The sequence below is a fragment of the Sarcophilus harrisii genome, chromosome 2, assembly GCF_902635505.1.
Source record: "Sarcophilus harrisii chromosome 2, mSarHar1.11, whole genome shotgun sequence".
In the NCBI taxonomy this organism is placed as follows: Eukaryota; Metazoa; Chordata; class Mammalia; order Dasyuromorphia; family Dasyuridae; genus Sarcophilus; species Sarcophilus harrisii.
Window position 1 is genome coordinate 500448587 of NC_045427.1, and position 19239 is coordinate 500467825.

The 19239-nt window shown below is 35.5% G+C and overlaps 1 protein-coding gene across 5 annotated transcripts in view; it reads right to left on the bottom strand.

Annotated features, from left to right (window-relative positions):
• Window positions 1-19239, bottom strand: part of SHC4 (SHC adaptor protein 4) — a 165524-nt gene that overhangs the window by 37801 nt on the left and 108484 nt on the right. For all 5 annotated transcript variants that reach the window (XM_031955164.1, XM_031955163.1, XM_031955166.1 and 2 more), the window contains exons 6-7: window positions 17658-17711; window positions 12214-12265 (exon numbers count right to left, since the gene is read on the bottom strand). In XM_031955164.1, the coding sequence (XP_031811024.1) occupies window positions 12214-12265; window positions 17658-17711 (106 nt within the window). The remainder of the gene's footprint in view (window positions 1-12213; window positions 12266-17657; window positions 17712-19239) is intronic.

A 19239-nucleotide genomic window follows, 5' to 3' on the forward strand; every position in this document is an offset into this window, starting at 1 on the left:
AAAATAACTTCAAAAAACACCTGAAACTTGGGACAATGTACCCTCCATCTTGGAAGCAAAGTCCTACGCTAACAAAGAGTTTAAAAAATAGAGTGGGAAAATGAGAAAACAACAGAAAAAAAATTCTAACCCCAGAAAGTTATTATGTTGATAAGGAAGATCAAAACACACACTCAGAAGAAGATAACAAAGGCTCTTATATCCAAAGCCTTCATAAAATATATGAATTGGTCTTAGGCTCTGGAAAAGCTCAAAAAGGATTTTGAAAATTAAATGAGAGGTAGAGGAAAAGTTGGAAAGAGAAATGAGAGTAATTAAGGAAAATTATGAAAAATGAGTCAATAGTTTGGTAGAGGAGACACCAAAAAAAAAAAAAAAAATCCAAAGAAAATAACACTTTAAAAAACATACTTGGCCAAATGCTAAAAGAAATACAAAATGCCAATGAGGAAAAAAATAACTTAAAAAGCAGAACTGGCCAAATGAGAAAAAAAAGGCACAAAATTCACTGGGGGGAGGAGGGGGAAGGGAGGACTTTTTGAAAAGTAGAATTGACCCAATGGAAAAGGAGATACAAAAGCTCACTGAAGAAAACAATTCCTTAAAAATTAGAATTGAATAAATGGAAGCTTATGGCTTTATGAGAAATCAAGAAACAATAAAACAAAACCAAAAGAATGAAAAAGTAGAAGACGATGAGATATCTCACTAGAAAATCAACTGATTTGGAAAATAGATCTAGGAGAACTAATTTAAAAATTACCTGGAAGCCATAATCAAAAAAAAAAAAAAGTCTAAACATCATCTTTCAAGAAATTATCAAGAATATCCTGATACTGTAGAACCAGACAATAAAATAGAAATTGAAAGAATCTGCCCATCACCACCTAAATGAAATTCCAAAATAAAAACTCCCAGAAATATTATAATCAAATTCCAGAGGTCCCAGATCAAGGAGAAAATGCTACAAGCAGCCAGAAAGAAACAATTCAAGTATCATGGAACTACAATCAGGATAATTCAAAATTAAGCAGTTTCTATATTAAAGGACTGGGGAGAAGGGAGTGTGGGGAAATTGGAATATGATATTCCACAGGGCAAAGGATCTAGGACTAGAATTCAAAAATTACCTACCCAACAAAATTGAATATAATTCTTCAGGGGAAAAAATGAATATTCAATAAAATAGAGGACTTCAAGCATTCTTAATGAAAAGACCAGAGCTAAATAGATAATCTGACTTTCAAATACAAGACTCAAGAGAAGTGTAAAAAGGTGAATAGGAAAGGAAAATCATAAGGAATCTAATAAGGTTAAACTGCTTGCATTACTACATAGTAAGATACTTGTAACTCATGAGAACTTTCTCATTATTGGGGCAGTTAAAAGGAGTATAAATAGACAGAGAGCATAGCTGTGAATTGAATATGCAGGGATGTTATCTAAAAAAGTAAAATCAAGGAGTGAGAGAAATGTACTGGGAGAAAGGGAAAGGGAGAGGTAGAATGGGAAAAATTATCTCACATAAAAGGGGCTAGAGAAAGCTTTTACAATGGAACGAAGGAGGAAGGAGATTATGGGGAGTTAGGAAACCTTACTTTCATCAGAACTGATACAAAGAGGGAATACTATACACACTCAATTAGTTATAGAAATCTATCTTACCCTATAGGAAAGTAGGAGGGGAAGAGGATAAGAGAAGAGAGGGGAGAGTGATAGAAGAAAAGGCAGATTTGGGAAGGAGATTGTCAGAAGCAAAACACTTTTGAAGAGGAATGATGAGAAGAGAGAGAGAATAGAATAAACAGGATGAGGGGGAATAGGATAGAGGGAAATATAGTTAGCAATAGTAACTGAAAAAAATTTTGAAGGAGGTTTCTCTGATAAAGTCGGTTAAAGAGAACTGAGTTGAATTTATATAAAAAAGAGCCATTCCCCAACTGAAAAATAATCAAAAGATATGAAGTAATCAAAGCCATTTATAGTTATATGAAGAAATTCTCTAATTCACTATTGATTGGAGAAATGCAAGTCAAAACATTTCTGAGGTACTATTTCATACATTTTAGATAAGCTAATAGGACAGAAATGAAAAATGACAAATGTTAGAGGAACTGGTAGAGCTGTGAACTGATTCAACCATTCTACATTCTACAGAATGTAGAGCAATTTGAAACTATGCTCAAAGGTATATACCACTACAATGTTTGTATCCCAAAAGAGACTTAAAAAAAAAAAAGATAAAGGATCTAAATGTACAAAAATATTTATAACAACTCTTTTCTGGTGGCAAAGAATTGGGAATTGAGGGAATGTCTATCAGTTGAGGAACGGCTGAACAAATCGTGATATGTGATTATAAGGGAATATTATTCTGCTATAAAAAATGTTGAACAGATGCTCTCAGAAAAATCTGAAAAGACTTATATGAGGCATGCAGAGTGAAATGTACTGGGTACAAAATCATAATGACATTATAGGATGATCAGGTCTGAATGACTTAGCTATTCTCAGCAATACAATGATCCAAGACAACTCTGGATGACTTATGATAAAAAATATTGCCTATCCCCAGAGAAAGAATTGATAGTATCTGAATATAGATAGAAGCATACTTTTTAAAAAATTTCCTTTATTTTTCTTGAAGTTTTGGATTTTTGGGGGGCGGGGTGTCTATATATTTCTCAACATGACTAATATGGAAATGGTTTGCAAGACTACACATGTATAACCTATGTCAAACTGATCACCTCAATGGGAGTGGGAGGGAAGGAAGAAGGAAGAGAATTTGGAACTCAAAGTTTTAAAATGTTAAAAATTATTTTTACATGTAACTGAGGAAAAAATAAAGTATTAAAAATAAAGTGTACTGACCTGGAAATTGGGAGAAGTGGTTACTAGTCACTAACCCCTAACTACTATGTGATCCTGGATAAATCAATATTTTCGATAAGTATTTGCCTTTGATAGGGCATGATCTTAGTTTCTCATCCATTAGATGAAGAGAATGGACTAGATGTTCTTTAACTTCCCTCCATTGTCTGCCATAGACATTGGTATGTCATCAAGAACATTTTCAATCTTCTTTATGGAGACCTTAAAAGGATACAAGTTTTTATCTTTCTGAGTTGATTTTTAATTGCAACCTGACAGAAGCAGGATATTAGATGACTTGCCACCCAAGAGCCCTTTTAAGCCCATGATTTTAAACTTCATTTTGCAGTGATAAAGATTGTAGTTATATAGAGAAGTCAGTTCATATGACTTTTATAGAATTTGAGAGTACTAGTTAGTTCTCATAAATGTTTTCCAAATTTCATTTTGCAAAACTTCAGGATATTTCCAGTTATCTCAAAGAATCTCAGAAAATTCTCATAAATTAATTAATTTCAATTTCTTATAATTCTAATAGTAAATCTATATCATTCAACATTTTAAAAAGTTGGTATATGAAATCAACTAATAAGCTTTTAATCACTTAAGTTATTGAAATTCTGTTCCTTGAATTTATTTTTTAAAAAATCTCAGGTTTTAATCTGGGATTAGAAATTAATCTGTTGCCATAATTATGGAAATCCAATTAGAAACATAAGAACAAAAGGTATTTTTTTTCACCTCGTACATGGCTTTGTTTCATCATAGGCATTTAATGTATGCTTGTTGAATTTAATTAAACGTTTTAACATTATCTCTATCAATGTATATCTTTGTTCCCCAAAAAGGTAATTTAAAAAATCTATTGGCCTCATTGTATGATCAGTTTCTATGAGAGGTTTTCATTAGATAACTTGTAAGGTATCTCCAAGATTTAACATTTTATGATATTAGACTTTTCCTTCAACTCAAATCAAGTTTTCTGTTAGCTACTTACTACTTATGTGACTTTGGGCAAATATTTAACCTTCAAGGCCTATTTGCTTACCTGTAAATGTAAAAAAGTTAAATTAGATAAACTCCAAGTTCAACTTCTAATTTTAAAAATCCTATTAATTTTTTAACAAATTTATTTCCTTACTTCTAATTATTTCTAAATCATCTTATAGAATGCTACCTCTGACTCTTATGATTTTACCATTTGCCACATGCTTTAAGTAAGAGATACACGTTAGCCAGGAAGCTGAAAAAGTGAATGGACAATGCAGTTGTTGCTATGTTCTCTTTAGAAAATGAACAAAATAAAGATTTAATTTATTAGAATACTCACATATTCATTACTATTCACATCCTGGGGAAGGAGTCATGCTTCATTGGAAGCATGCTTTTTCCTATCTAATCCTAAAGGAATGTTCCTACCTAATTCAGAAGTCAATAGGGATTTATGAAGTCCTCAGGGTTAGAGCTCCCTCTGTCAAAATGAACCTTAAAATTAAGTATATTGGTCTTAAAAGACATGCTGGAGGCTCCAAGGGTTTTGAGACTTGCCTAATAACTAGTCAGTATCAAAGGCAGAATTTGAATCTAGGTTTTTATCACCTCAGGATGTAGAGACTCTCAAGAACATGTGGGCATTCTTTCCGATGCCTTCATTTCCATTTTTTGCCATGCTGCTGTGTCAGAATATTCTTTAGTTGGTTTTGAGACAAATGATTATTTCTTAAAAGTGGGAAGACCCAAACTTTTTTTCTCTGTCCTATTTGCTTCTCTGAAGCCTAGTCTCTCTAGGACAGGGCTAATGAAATGTAGGATTAGCATTGTCCTCATTCTGGGTTTTGCTATTCCACCTAACTAGATCAGACTTCTAAGATAAAATGAATTCTTGCCTCTAGTATTCTAATCAAACTAATCTGGGTGGAGGAAGACCCTCTGTCTGGGTTTCTAAAGGCTCTGGGTGTGGAAGTAATCCTTTTGTCCAAGAATGAAATGTCAACTCTCCTCACTAGAATTATCCATCTATCATTACTTGTTAAGCAATAAAGAGTTGATCATCACCCTCCAGAATACCCATTATTCCAAGGGCATATAACCTGTGAATGTGCTTCCATGATTATCTTTGGTCCAAGACAGAGGGTCATGGGACCATTCCTTTTATTAATAAAATGTAATTACCCAGAAACTATATCTCTCAAACTTTTAAAATATCAGTTTCCCATTTATTCCAACTAAGTAAGTTCTTTGCGGACTATATCTTCTAATTATAATTGCATTTCTTCCCCACATTTCTTCACATACACATTAATAATATGAGTATTAAATAAGTACTCACCAAATATTTTTGACTTCAAGAATGTTCAAATGCTACTTTCTTTATGAAGTTTTTCTTCATGCTTCAGGTCATCAGTGTAATATATTCTTTTATTTACTCAACTGTGAATGTTGTATCCCTCCAGTTGGAATACAAGTTCCTTGAGAGTATGTATTGTATTACTGTTGTATTTGCCTCTCCAGCACCTCACATAAAATTGGCTTTTAATGAATGCTTGTTGGATGATTAATTGGCTCATGGTATAAGCCCATAGGTTAGGACTATGATCTCCTCTTAGATGGCTAGTTACTTATTGGATGATTAATTGACTGATGTTTATACCATTAACCAACCTAACCCCGAGGATGGGTTAGGACCACAATCTCCTCCTGGATGGTTAGAATGGAGTCTTAAAATATAGCTACCTCACTTAGCAGTAAAAAGTCATAACCAAAAAGCCTTCCTCATGATATAGAAAGCTAAGCTCAAGATTGCTTAGTCTTATAAATGTCAGGCAAAACAAAGCCATAGAAGTATTAGAAGTATAGGGTCTTTTGCAGAAATTCTCAAATTGGAGTTCCATTTGACAGTGTTATTGTTATCTAAGGTCTGAACTGTGACTCCATATCCAGACATTTTTCCTAACTTCAAAGAATCTGGGCTCTTCTCACTTGCTTTGTAGTCTTGCTCAAGGCTGATGTCAGAAAAGGCACTGGATTACAAGTCCCAGGGGTCTGAGCCAAAGTCCTGATTCTGATACTTATTACCTGGGTGATCTCAGGCAAATCAATTACCTCTTTGACCTTCAGTTTCCCCATTCATAAAATGAAGTATGAGGCTAGTATAAGATCCCTTCTAGTTTTAAATACATGATCTAATGATCTAGAAGTCAATCTTCTCTTTCTTTTTCTTTTTTAAATAAATTTTTATTGATATTTTTTGTTTCTATGTTGCTTGCATTTCTCTTTGTATATTTACCTTTTTCCCTTCCTGTAGAGCTAATTCATATAATAAAGAATTTCCCTTTACTTTTTAATTTAGTATGTTAGAGGGGGAAGGGGCTAAGAATTGTTTTGTTAGCTAATAAGGAATTAGGTCTGACTTTAAAAAAAAACTGACTTCAAAATTCTAATTCTCACTAGGAATCCAGAAAAATTGGATTTCAAAGTCAGCCATTAGGTGGTGCTGTGGGATTAGGGCAAGAACTGCCATATGTTTCTTACATGTTCCACACCATTTGTCATCAACCTCCTGCCCCTTCTGGGCAGAAGTCAGCCTGCGGTAGTCTTAGCTAGATATTGTATAATGGCATCAGTACAAGTGATACAAATATCATGAGTATAGTTGATGCAAATAGCCTGGAAATATGTCATATGAGTGAGTCAATTTTAATATGGCATAGTGGTTATTATTCTGGCCTCTAAGGGATTTGAATTCAATGTGTTAATCAACATTTCATGAATTTGTGGGAGAGAGTGAAGGACATAAAGATGATATTTCTTCTGAAAATTCTCTTCAATCTATTTCTTCCTTTTCATTCCCATGATACCTCATCACCTCCCACCTCAACTACTACAATTGCTTTTTAACTGGTCTCCTTGCTTCCATTCTCTCTAATTCATCATACAAACTATGGTAGAGTAATCTTCCAAAAGTACTGCTTTGTACCCATCTCACACACTCCACACAGCTCTCCCCACCATACACATTAAATGAAATGCACATTACTCATGAAATAAAGTCCAGACTCTTTAGCCTACTTTTTGAAGTCTACGCTTTTAAAGTCAAGTCAGATCCTTTCTTATCAGTTGTAACTAGGGTGAGGTATATTTAATTAAGGGGAATGAGGTATAGAACAGACAGACCTCATGACATGATTGTGATCATGCTGAGAAGAAGGTGGCCCAATCCTTTGCCTTCAATAATAATAACAGCTACCACTTATATAATGTTTTAAGTTTCAATCAATAAATATTTGTTAAGCACCCACTGGATGCCAGGCAATGTGCTAAGTACTAAGCATACAGAAAGAGGCAAAAGTCAGTTCAACTTGACAAAAATGGTGATTTTTTTTTTCCATTAAAGAGGAATGGAATAAAGTTGGAAAGTAGGTAGTGGAATCATATCTAGGGCAAGATGGCATATAGACTTTGCCTCAGGTACTGACATTTAAGGGTGTGAACTTCCTCCCCCAAGACAGCATTTTCTGTGATTCAGAAATAATTTTTCCAGTATCTTATAGTCCTTTGCTAGCTCACACCCCTTAGGACTAGGATTGAAGGACAGATGTCAAGAAAACAGGGTCATGGAGACTGGAGAAGCTCTGTAATGTAGCAGACAGTTGAAGTCAGGAAGAGCTGACCTTGACTCCTACCTCTGATATTTAACTAGGTACTCCTTTTTTTTTTTTTTTTTTTAAATTAGACCCATGATTTCATTGGGTAGGAAATTCTCTGGTGAGGAAACCACCACTATCAATGCAGATCAGCAAGTTATTCAAATTAAGAGTCTCTGAGAGTTGGGATGGGGGACAAGAGTTGGGATGGGGGTAAAATGATTTGTCTAGTGCCATATAGATAAAGGTAAATTGAAATTCACATCTTCCTGACTCCAAGGTTGGGTAAGAATCTTGAGCCAAATACCTAATACTTTATAATGAATATGAGTATGAGTTCCATGATGATGATGATGATGATGATGACAACGACGACGACAACACTAGATAGGACAGAATCTGGGCCACTTATCTCTTTCCTCTATTCACAAACATCTTTATGATTCTTTGATTTAATCCTTTTGTCTGTTTTTGCCAGTGACAAAGTACAGTTTACTCTGAGAAGCCACAGTGGAGGACTGGTGAGAAAGAATGGACTAATTTGGGTAAAACAGTTTTCTTAATATCAGTGGCACAAAACTTTGGTAAACAAGGATCTTCCTATCTTATCCCTGTTGTTACATCTTTCAAGGAGTCTAGAATTAACTTTGACATATGCACGGGGAACCTTGCTGCAGGAAAGACTTTTAAGACACTATTTTATTCCACTTAATCACAAGCTTTTTTATAGTTCACAAATAATAAGTATAGTGGGATCTTGTATTTGCTACATTTTTTCACTAAGTATGATGGTAAAGATGTGTTCTATTGTAGAGTATTATTTATTAAAGAGTACCTGTTCCCTTGGAATATGCTCATTAAGGAAGTTCACAAGGTATAAATAGATTATTTTCCCCTAAAAAAAGTTTTTATAGATGAGAAAGGAACTATATAAGCTAGGCATGGCTGATGATCTCTTGCTCATTTTGGGGGTCTTAACTGGGTTCAAGTGTTTTTTCATACTTTTGATATTTTTTCCTCCTTCAAATATTTTCAGAATCAATTCATCCTCCATCTTCATTATTTCACATCCAATATGGACTGTTTCTATTTGTACTTGGTCTAATTCAACCGTTTTTCACATTTTAGTTTTGTTCCATGCTATCTCTACTATGTCCATATCTGGGATTAGGAGATTAGATCTCCAATGTGATTCACACTCATTAGTGATGTTTGCCACTGTCATGGAGGACATCCAAGGCAGTGTCTAAGTCAGAAGCAAATTTCCCCATAGTTTGTGATGTTCTCTTCTTTTGTTTAATATATGATGGTTCTCTGGGAGCAGATTTCTTCGAGAGGTTTTTTGGAGGCAGCCTTAGTTTCGGTTCCAAGAAATAATCACCTCAAACGCAGCCAGCTGATAAAATCCAAACGTTTATTTTCTCCTTCCAACTTTTGTCTCTTTCCTTGGGCCCAGTTAGCTTTAATAGAGACCTATCTCTCTCCTTGGTTCTAAGAGCTCCCTCCGAATGTCTCCAAATCCAAAGGTTTGTCCTTCAGCCTCCAGCCAGCACAAAGGTGGAAAATGGAATGAATCTGACTTCACCTCTGAGAGTGGGATTCTGTATCTCCCAGAGTGCTCTTTAACCCTGAGAGCTTCTTGCTTATATATCCCACACTGAGTACACACCAATCATTATATCACTGGGAAACCATTATTTGTTGCAGGATTAAATCAATTCTAAACTAGATTTAAACATTGTCTCCTCAATTCCACTTAGTACCTTGTTTCAAGTTCTGGCCCATAACAATTCCTTGTAAGATCAGATCAATCATACTGAACCATGCTAAATTAGATAATTATTGTCTCTATCAACTCTAATGACTTAACACTTTGTAAGGATTCCAACAATAGTTGATAGGGTCCTGTTTGCAGATAGACATAACAGTCTTCTAAATGAGCTCCATAAGCATTCAGAAGAAATTTTCCTTCCTATTCAAATACACAAAACCAAATTGATAAAGAATGCCTATAGGTAGCTGGGAATGGCACATTGGATAGAGTTCTATGCCTGGAGTCAGAATGATAATCTGAGTTCAAATCCAGCCTCAGACATTTACTAACTGTGTGACTCTGGGCAAGTCAATGAATACTATTTTCCTCAGTTTCCTTATCTTGAAAATGAGCTAGAAAAGGAAATGGCAAACCACTCCAGTACCTCTGCCAAGAAATCCCAAATGGGGTCACAAAGAGACAGACATGATTGAAAAATAACTGAATAAAAACAAAGAATATCTATTACCAGGATTATGATATGCAGTTGAAGGAACAACAAATAGAGGACATCCATTAGTATACTATATCTTGGAAATAGTGCAGAATGAGAAATGTGCAGAATTAAATGGGAAGAGAAGAGAGAATTGAATTACTTTTGGGATTCTGAAAATTTCTTTCAAGCTTCTTTTTGAAACAAAGGCTCATAGTTTAATACTAGTAACTTTCCAGTGATATAATACTGTGAGTCATGGAACACTATGGGGTCTCAAGAATTGAAGTTGCAGATAGCTTGAAGGGCAAAGGAGAGGCACAGGGTGGATCTGAATAGGCTGCAACACATTACAAACAAAAAAATCAAATGTCAGGAGAAAGACCTCACCATTTTATATGGACTACTTGTTTGTAATGTAGATGGACCACATTATGAACAAGGAAGACAGAGAATCAAATGTCAGGAGGAAGACACCCAACATTTTGGATGGACTACTTGTGGTAAACTTATGGGAAGATGTAAACAAAATCCTCACAGAACAGGCACACATCAGTGGATTATTGTCTGAATTTTTGTAAATAAAACCCAAAAGAATTCTCAGATCCATTGTAATATTGGAGTTTCTGTTTGGTTTGGATTTGAAAAGTATTTTTTCTAGTTTTATGCAAGTGGGAGAAATATAGTACATTATACATCTGATTCTGAAGAGCACTTATGCATTCCTCTAAAGAAGGACTCAAAGAGCAAAGGGTATTTCTAGGACTTCAAACCCAGGAAAAATATTTTCTAGTGCTTTGTTATCCAGGTTCCATAAAACACACAGGCATTGACTGTATCCCAGGTACTGCCAATTATGGTACTTCTTCTACCTTTTAACCCCTTCTAATTTTAAGACACCTGGAAGAGAGGAAGAAAGGAGATGGGGCTGAGAGAAGTGTGGATTTTATTACTGTTAAAGGAATCACCTTGCTCAGAAACTCTTGGAGCCAGCAGAGAATTGATTGATGGATTCCAGGGAAGTGGCAAGGCCAGAATTGACTCAAATAGCATCTGTTTCACAGTTGCTCTTTTCCTCCCCTCTTCCAAATAATTGAATTTAGCAAACATTTATTACACACCCACACGTGTGCCATGTACAATGACAAGCCCTGGTACAAGACAAAAACAATCTCCGCCCTAAAGGACCTTACATTCTCCTTCCATCAACCCCTCAAAACAAAACAAAACTAACTGAGCCTCTGTTTCTAAATTCTAGTCTTGAGACTTGGCAATATCTACTTTGGCTGTTCCCTTGTTTTCTCTTTAGAAAGAGAAGTTTGACTTCCCCACAATCCAGAATATATAAAGAAGTAGAACTGAACCCTGTAGTTCTTTGAACAACAGGTGATCTTTGGTTCCAAACTTGGAATGGAGAAGTGAACAGATTCTTACCACCTTCCTGTATCCTAATCTAGAATTCCACCAGCCCATCCAGCTTTGGCTCCGTTTCCTTCCCCTTTCTTTCTTTTCTCTCTTCTTTCTCTTTTTTGCTTGTCTGTCTGTTTTTCTCTCTCTCTTTTTCTCATACACAGACACACACATAGACATGCATACAGATACATAAACACATACAAATTTGGTTCAAACTAAAGGAAATTAGAATAATATAAAATAAGACCTTAAGCTAATGATTTGTTCCTTTAAGTCAAACTATCTGCCCCACTGGGTAGAAGCCAACTAAGCAGAGCCATAAGTAAATAAAGGCAGCTGTATCTTTTCCCCACAGCAGCAACATTTAAAACATGCAAAATTCAAAATAATGTTTTTAAAAGTATAAAATGTTAAAATTATTTATAATTATGACTAATATGTTTTGCTCATTCCTTCAGCAACATTAAAACTAGTTAGCAAGCATCATTCGTTCACTTAGTACACTCTCTACCATCCCACTTGCACACTAGGTCATTTCTTCTCAGCCTCTCCTCTCCCTGCCATCTTTTTTTACTGTTCTCAAGTCTATACGACTCTCTACATGACTGATGTAATGGTCTTCTCTCATGGTTGATATAAGAATGCATTTCGTGTTTTACACCCCAGGTTCCACTTCATGTTTCTTGTCCCAGGTACCAAAAATTGTTCTACAACTAAGTCATTTTCTACCATCACCAAACAAGCTTCCTTTTTATAGACCCTAATAGAATAACACCTTATTTTGTAAGCCAGTGGTATAACTAGGCTATGAAATCCCATTTGTGGACTTTTCTATTTTTTCTCCTTTTATTGGTGTTATTATTTCCCATTCACACTCACATATGATTGTATAGAAACCAACATAATATCCCATTGTAATTTATGGTACTCTTTTGCTTATCATGGCACATAATGAAGATCACATAGAAAGCTGTTTATAACTTTATAGACATTACTAGACAAACTCTTAAAAGAAAACTAAAAGTTACTTTTCATACCTCTTTGATTAACTGGATCTTTAGCTACGTAGGCAACATAGTCTGTGGTGTCCTATAAAAGAGGGAAAATCAGCATATTTAAAATGATTGGCTAGAACTCACAAAAAATTAGAATGCACATGAAAGCTTAACAGTCTTGGCTTGAAGGTAGGTGCTTCCCTTTTTCTGGGATACTATATAAGAAAATGCAAAGTGTACACAAAGATGAAACATGTCAAACATATTTTATGCTCTATGTGTAGATAATTGTGAGAGAAATAATTTGGAGAATAAGTCAGAACCCAGAGAAAAAATAGGTTAGAGCCTTTGAGTATCTATACAGGCTTCTCTGAAAAAGAACTATTTGATTGATTCTGTGAAAGCATACTAGGAAAACCAACTCTTCTTGACAAAGATATTGGAGGGGTTTGCCATGTCCTTCTCCACCCATTTTACAGATGAGGAAACTGAGGCAAACAGGGTGAAGTGATTTGGCCAAAGTCACACAGCTAAGAAGTGTCTGAAGCCATATTTGAATTCAGGAAGATGAGTCTTACTGACTCCGAGTCCAGCACTCTATTCAGTGCATCACATAGTAGGCAATATATAAATACTTATTCCATTCTCTTTCCCTTTACCCTCAGTTCCTTTAGCTTTAAAATGAGAAGGCTGAACTAGATTTTTGCTAAGGTCCCTTTCCTCTCTAAATTTATAATCCTATGAGCCTACACTGATAAGGATATACAGCTAATTAGTGGAAGGGCTATAAGTAAACCAGGTCTACTGATTCCTAATCTCTCTGTAACATGTGTGGAATGTCAGCCACTGTACCTGGTTATTATAAAGATGCAAGCCTTAAAGTCAAACAAATGTCGGTTCTTCTCACTAGAAGTTATTATCACTGGAGCTCAAGAACCAACTTGCTTCCTCATCAACCACTGAATTTACATTCCAGCTTATTTGTTTAAAAACAAAATAAAACAAAGCAAAACAAAACCAATGAGATTTCTGCAACACTAACGAGTGGATTTGGTGATACCGTACTAAGGATATGTCATGAAAAGACATTTACCAAAATAACCTTATACAGATCCTCCTGCCTGCATACAGAAGATCAAAAGGACAATGAATTTGGTTTTCCCCATTTTTAAAGTTGAAAAAATTTAAACACCAAGATTGTGGGATCAAAGAATGCCATAACTTAGACCACAATAATGGTTCTCCAATTGTCCATGCAAAGCTATCAGAAAGCTCAGGAAATTCTTTAATTAAAGATATGTATCAGGGGAATTTTTTTTTCAGATTAACTCAAAAAAAAACAAGAAAGGAAAAGAAAAGAGAGGACTAAAGGATTTACAAAGAGGGAAAAACTCGTTTTGTGGCAGGATTGAAGCAGCTCAAAAAAAAAAAAAAAAGGATTTGCTGACGCTTTAAAAACAAGACTCTTGGTAATCTATACACACTGAAAACAGTGACATAATGAATGACAAGATTTTAATAATTAAAGATGCTTTTCGTTATCTCAGATCTTGAGGAAAAAACATGCTCATACAATGAATAAATACCATTTGCAGATTAGAGGCATGACTCTCTAGAGGGAAGATGCAATCAGCTGGCAGGAAATAAAAATCCATGTTTGTAATACCCTCAAGGACAGTCATTTAATAACCCACTGTGAATCATACAGGAAGCGGATCTCAGGGTCAACATAACTTGTCTTAGATTATTTTAAAAAATAAAAATACACCCCTAAATAAATTGCCCTCCTGAAAATAAATTTCTTCCAAATAAATAAGATCATAGTGGCAAGCTTAGTTTTATGTTTATTCAGAAGTAATCAACAAGAACTGTTAACTCCTTTGCCACTGAACTTAAGCCTGGCAGATGTTAGAGGGGAAAAGTGAGGCATGCAAATGCAGAAATTTACTGAACTAAAATCTCTTCTCAAATCTACCACTGTCATACAGCATAGGCAAGTCATTTCCCATGCTAAGACTATTTCCTTATCCATAACATGAAGAGATTAAATGGTGGATTTCGAAGGTCTCTTCCAGCTCAAACATTTTAATATTTAAGGGGATAATAATAGCACTTCTCTCCCATGATTGTTGTGAGGACAAAATGAGGTAATATTTGTAAAGTGCTTTGCAAACCTTATAGTGTTATATAAGTGATAACCATTGTTATTATTATCACTGCTGGTACTAATAAGTATTTCTTTCATATTTTTATATTTCTATACTTTAGTGTATCCGTGAGTACTGATATGGTTCCAAAGGTATGGAATGAAGTCCTTTTCACTTTTTCTCATTATCCACAATTGCTGGTCTATGGATTCCCATAAATCCTCCATAAGGGATTCATGTAACACAGTGGTTCCAAATGTTTCTGATTCCTCAAACTGCCTTCAACCAACAAAATGTGTTGTGAAACCCCAGGGAAATTTCATACACTACTCATGATATTCTTTGTAATTATTTCCTGCTTAAGGTTCCATTAAAAGAATTTTTAACATAAAGCCCTTGAATCATCATCATGGATCCAAACTACTAAGTGGGAATCCCTGACCGTTGGATTTCAACATCGTATGGACACCACTGGAGCAGTGTTAGTGTTCTATCTCCCTTTCTGATCATACATCTCTCCTTCATAGTATTGTTATTAATATGCTCCAACTACTCATGGCTGCTGGATGAATATCTATTGCCCTTTAATTCTTCAGAGACTATCACATTCTTTGACTTTAAGCCATATAAGAACAATGGAAGAATATTTATGTGAAAAAAAAAAAAACGTGGGTCTTTATTTCAGGAAGAATCTTGGGGTCATTAAAAGCACTCTGCAATTTCTCAAAGGCAATTCAACTCAAGCCATATTTGTTAAGCAATTATTGGCAAAAGGTACAGTGCTAAAGACTGGATGGACAAAGAAAGACATGCAATACTTCTTACACTCACTCAAGATATTTATATTTTACTGAAAATAATTCACAGATTAACACAATACAAGAAATATTGGTAGCTCAGGGGCACAGCTGGTAGAGCCTGAGACCTGGAAGTAAAAACACCTGAGTTCAAATCCAGGCTCAGATATTTACTAACTACATTAACCAGATTCCTCATTTGTAAAATGAGGATAATAATAGCACCAACTTCTCAGGGTTGTTGTGAGAATCAACAAAGATAATATTCTAAAAAATGCTTAGCATAGTGCCTGGCACATAGTAAAAGCTACATAAGCATTATTGTTGTTGTTGTTATTACGGAAGGTGAGGAGGAGTAAAGGAGAGAGGGGTGGGAACCATAAAAAACTTTGTAAATATGGTGACATTTGAGTGAAGCTTTGAAAGCAGATAAGGATTCTAAAAGGCATAGATGAGGATAGAAAACATTCTAAGCATGGAGAATGGCTTGTACAAAGGCATGAAAAGTGGGAGATGGTATAATAAATTTGAGAAATGACTAATAGTCCAATTTGCTTGAAAAGTAAAGTTTGTAAAGAGGAATAGTATATAATCATTCTGAAAAGACAAGTAGGAACATGATCACAGAGAGACTTAAATGCCAGGTGAAATATTATATTTATTCCAGAGGGAGCCATGAAAGGTTTTGAATTCAGGAGTGACTTGATCAGATTGGTGCCTTAAGAAGAGTGTTTTTGATAACTGAGAGAAGGAGGATTTGGAAAGGGAATTTATTAGAAGTTAGGAGAAGGTGTCCAGGTAAGCAGTGATATGTTCTGAACCAAGGTGGTATAGAAAAGGACACGGATGCCAGAAATGTGGCGGCAAAATGATTTGAGAACTGAACAATACAACAATCTATAAAAGAGCATTTTTATGTGCTTACTATATACTGTTCAATATATGAGCATGTATTATGTGCTTACTATGTGCTGTGCACTGTGCTAAGCATAGAGTGACAAATGTGAAGCAGTCCCTCCCCCTAAGAAGCTGACATCCCAATGACAAGGACAACTTGTACTATCTAGATCAGTGGTCCTCAAAGTGTAGTCCAAAGAATTGTTAGGGTCTCTGAAACCTTTTCAGAGGGTCTACAAATTCAAAATTATTTTTTATTTCTAATATAATAAATAGCTATAAATATAACCCATGTGAACAAAAACTCTTTGAACAGATCTTGGATAGTTTTTTGTTTTTTTTTTAACAACATGAAGATACTGAGAACAAAAGTTTGAGAACCACTGATTTAGATATATACAAGAAAGATATATTTAAAAAATATAAGGTATTCTTAGAAGGGAAAATGCTAGCAGCTGGGGTGACCAGGAAAGGTCTCTTGCAGAAGGCAGAGTCTGGCTGAATTTGGAAAGAAAACAGGGATTCCAGAAGATAGAAATGTAGTGGGAGAGCACCTAAGAGAATCAGCCCAAAGGCTGGATGGAGATGGAAATGAAAGACAAAACTCATCACTGTATAAAGCCCTAATTCTATCTCCTTTTCTCTGTGTTAATTCACAAGATCATCAGAGATTCAGAAGGAGAAGTCTTAAAGATCAACTAATCCAACCCCTCATGGAAAAACTGCGTAATCTGCCCACGATCACAGAGCTGGCTGTGGCCAAGCTGAGCCTGGAAGCCAGGTCTTTCCGGCTCTAAGCCCAGGAGGGTCTCTCTGTTCTATCACACTGCTCTAGAGAGACAGGATAAATCCCAGGCGAGGATGAGGTTGTGGACCCCATTCAGCCTAGACATCTTACTGAAAATTATCAGTGAACTTAAAAGTACTCAGCACTCTGAAGATAGAAACTATAAAACTATACTTACAGGAACTACCTGATGCTGATGGTTTGTGCAAAGCTGGTCTTGTCCTCCTTGGTCAGAAATTCAGTCTGCTTATTTTATATGCTGCCCATGATCAAACAGGGATTTGTGTACTAGAGCCAGACTAGTAATATTTTAGGATTCTTTTAATTCCTTTAATTGATTCTGTAAGTGGTGATACTGTCAGAGCTGATGGTATCAGATGTCAGATCCATGACATGTGGTAACTAGAGAAAATTCTTCTGAGGGTGGGTCAGATAATGGACTGGAATTACTTCCTCACCCACTATTCGTCATGGGGCTGGACTATCCCAATTCCCAGATCAAACATGACACTGGCAAATAGTTCATGCCAGGAGACCTCATCTTTGATCGGCCTTTATCCTGGAGCCACCTGGAGCCTCCCTTCTGTCAGGAGAAGAAATTCTAAGGAAGCACTCTCCTCCACCCATGCCAGCACCTGGGTCAAACCCTGTTTGCCCCATCACCACTATTACTATGCTAACTATATCATGAAAAGCAAAGTCTTTGGTCTGATGCTCTATACAAGGGTTCAGAAGTGGCAATACATAACTGAAAAGGGAAAAGCAGCAGCTAGCATATTATATTTTCAAGTTATCTTTGGTTCTTACAGAAATAAAATATTGACAAAAATGTGGGAAATTTTACAAATCCATACTCACAGGATCACCTCCAGAAGCAAAAGAAATGGACTGCATGTGATGATTTGCAATAATCTGAAAAATACAAGAAGCAATTACTTTCTTAATTATGAACAGCCTGACATGAAGATTTTCTTTTGAGAAGTCAGAGTATTCAGGTGCACTGAATTATTTGGATCACAAATATGCTCAGATGTGCTGTGTATTTCACCCATAAAAGATCATAGTATGACGTATAGTTGATGGAGAGGAACTTATTTTAGTGTTCTAAGTCATCACTGAAAGATCTTCTAGCACATTCCAGTCTAGCCTCTGCTCTTGTCTGAGGATGCCCAACATTATCCTAGGTGATAAGATCTCTGGAACAGTTTCGAGAAAACTTTTTGCATACAACTATGGTACCTTTTAGTAGATACCATTTCTTAGAAGAATACCCATTTAAAATGTATTGGATCATTAGGATTTAAACAAAACATGCATCTATATATCCTGCCTATTCATATTTCATTGACACTTATTTCCTACAACTCCTATAGAAAGACACTCAAAGGACTGTTGATAAGCAAATACTATCATTCAATAGTTTTAGCAAGAAAACTCCCCCTCATGATGTAAGAACATATTGTGGAAACTTATGTTTTATTGAAGCATCTTGCCATGGGAGACAGGCTTTACCATGGGGCAGAGGAAGGTGGAGGAGGGAAGAGAGGAAAGGGAACAAGCATTTATTAAGCATTTACTTAATTCTAAGCATGTGTACTATGCTAAACACTTTACAGATATTATCTCATTTGATCCATTAAGAGACCTCTTGCCAATATGTCTGTATTTATTTCTCCCTACAACATTCTTCCCTAATTACTCTCCTCTGTCTATTCCTCCCTAAAAGCCTTTTTGTATCATAGGCTAAGAACTTGGTCTCTTTGGAAACCAAAACATTGTACAGTATGTACTTTTGTTTGAATAAAAACACATTTTAGGAAAGGCAGTATAAGAATGATCCAATAGTTATGAGACATCATTATAGTCAATCTAGTGGATAAAATATCCATGTTCTGAGATTACAGTAAATTTCAAATCAATATCTATTTATCTCACTCATTGATAATTTCACTTATGAACATCTCACACATAAAAAGATAGATGAATACTGCTTTTCTCTCCCTCAAATAAGTTTGAATTATGGTTCTTTTTACTGCCTCTCTGCTCATTTCAGATGGCAGCCAAGCTGTCCTGAGTCAATTCTACCATCTAGTGGTCAATATAGAGAACTGTCTGACCTCAAATCTTCCCTAGTGAGGCAAGATAGTATAGGAGACAGCATACAGGCTTGGAATCAGGATACCTAAGTTTGAATCCTCCTTCTGATATTTAATAGTTGTTTGATCATAGGCAAGTCATTTAATCACTGAGCTTCAGTTTTCTGATGAGATAATAATACTTACATTACCAACTACGGGATTGCTGTGAGTGATGCTCTTGTGTAACCCATATAAACTTCAATTATTATTCTCCATCACCCTTTATCTTCCCCAGTAAAAAGGATCATGCAAATTGTGTTCCCATAACCTCTGAAAATCTGCCTTTCACAATTTATAGGTCA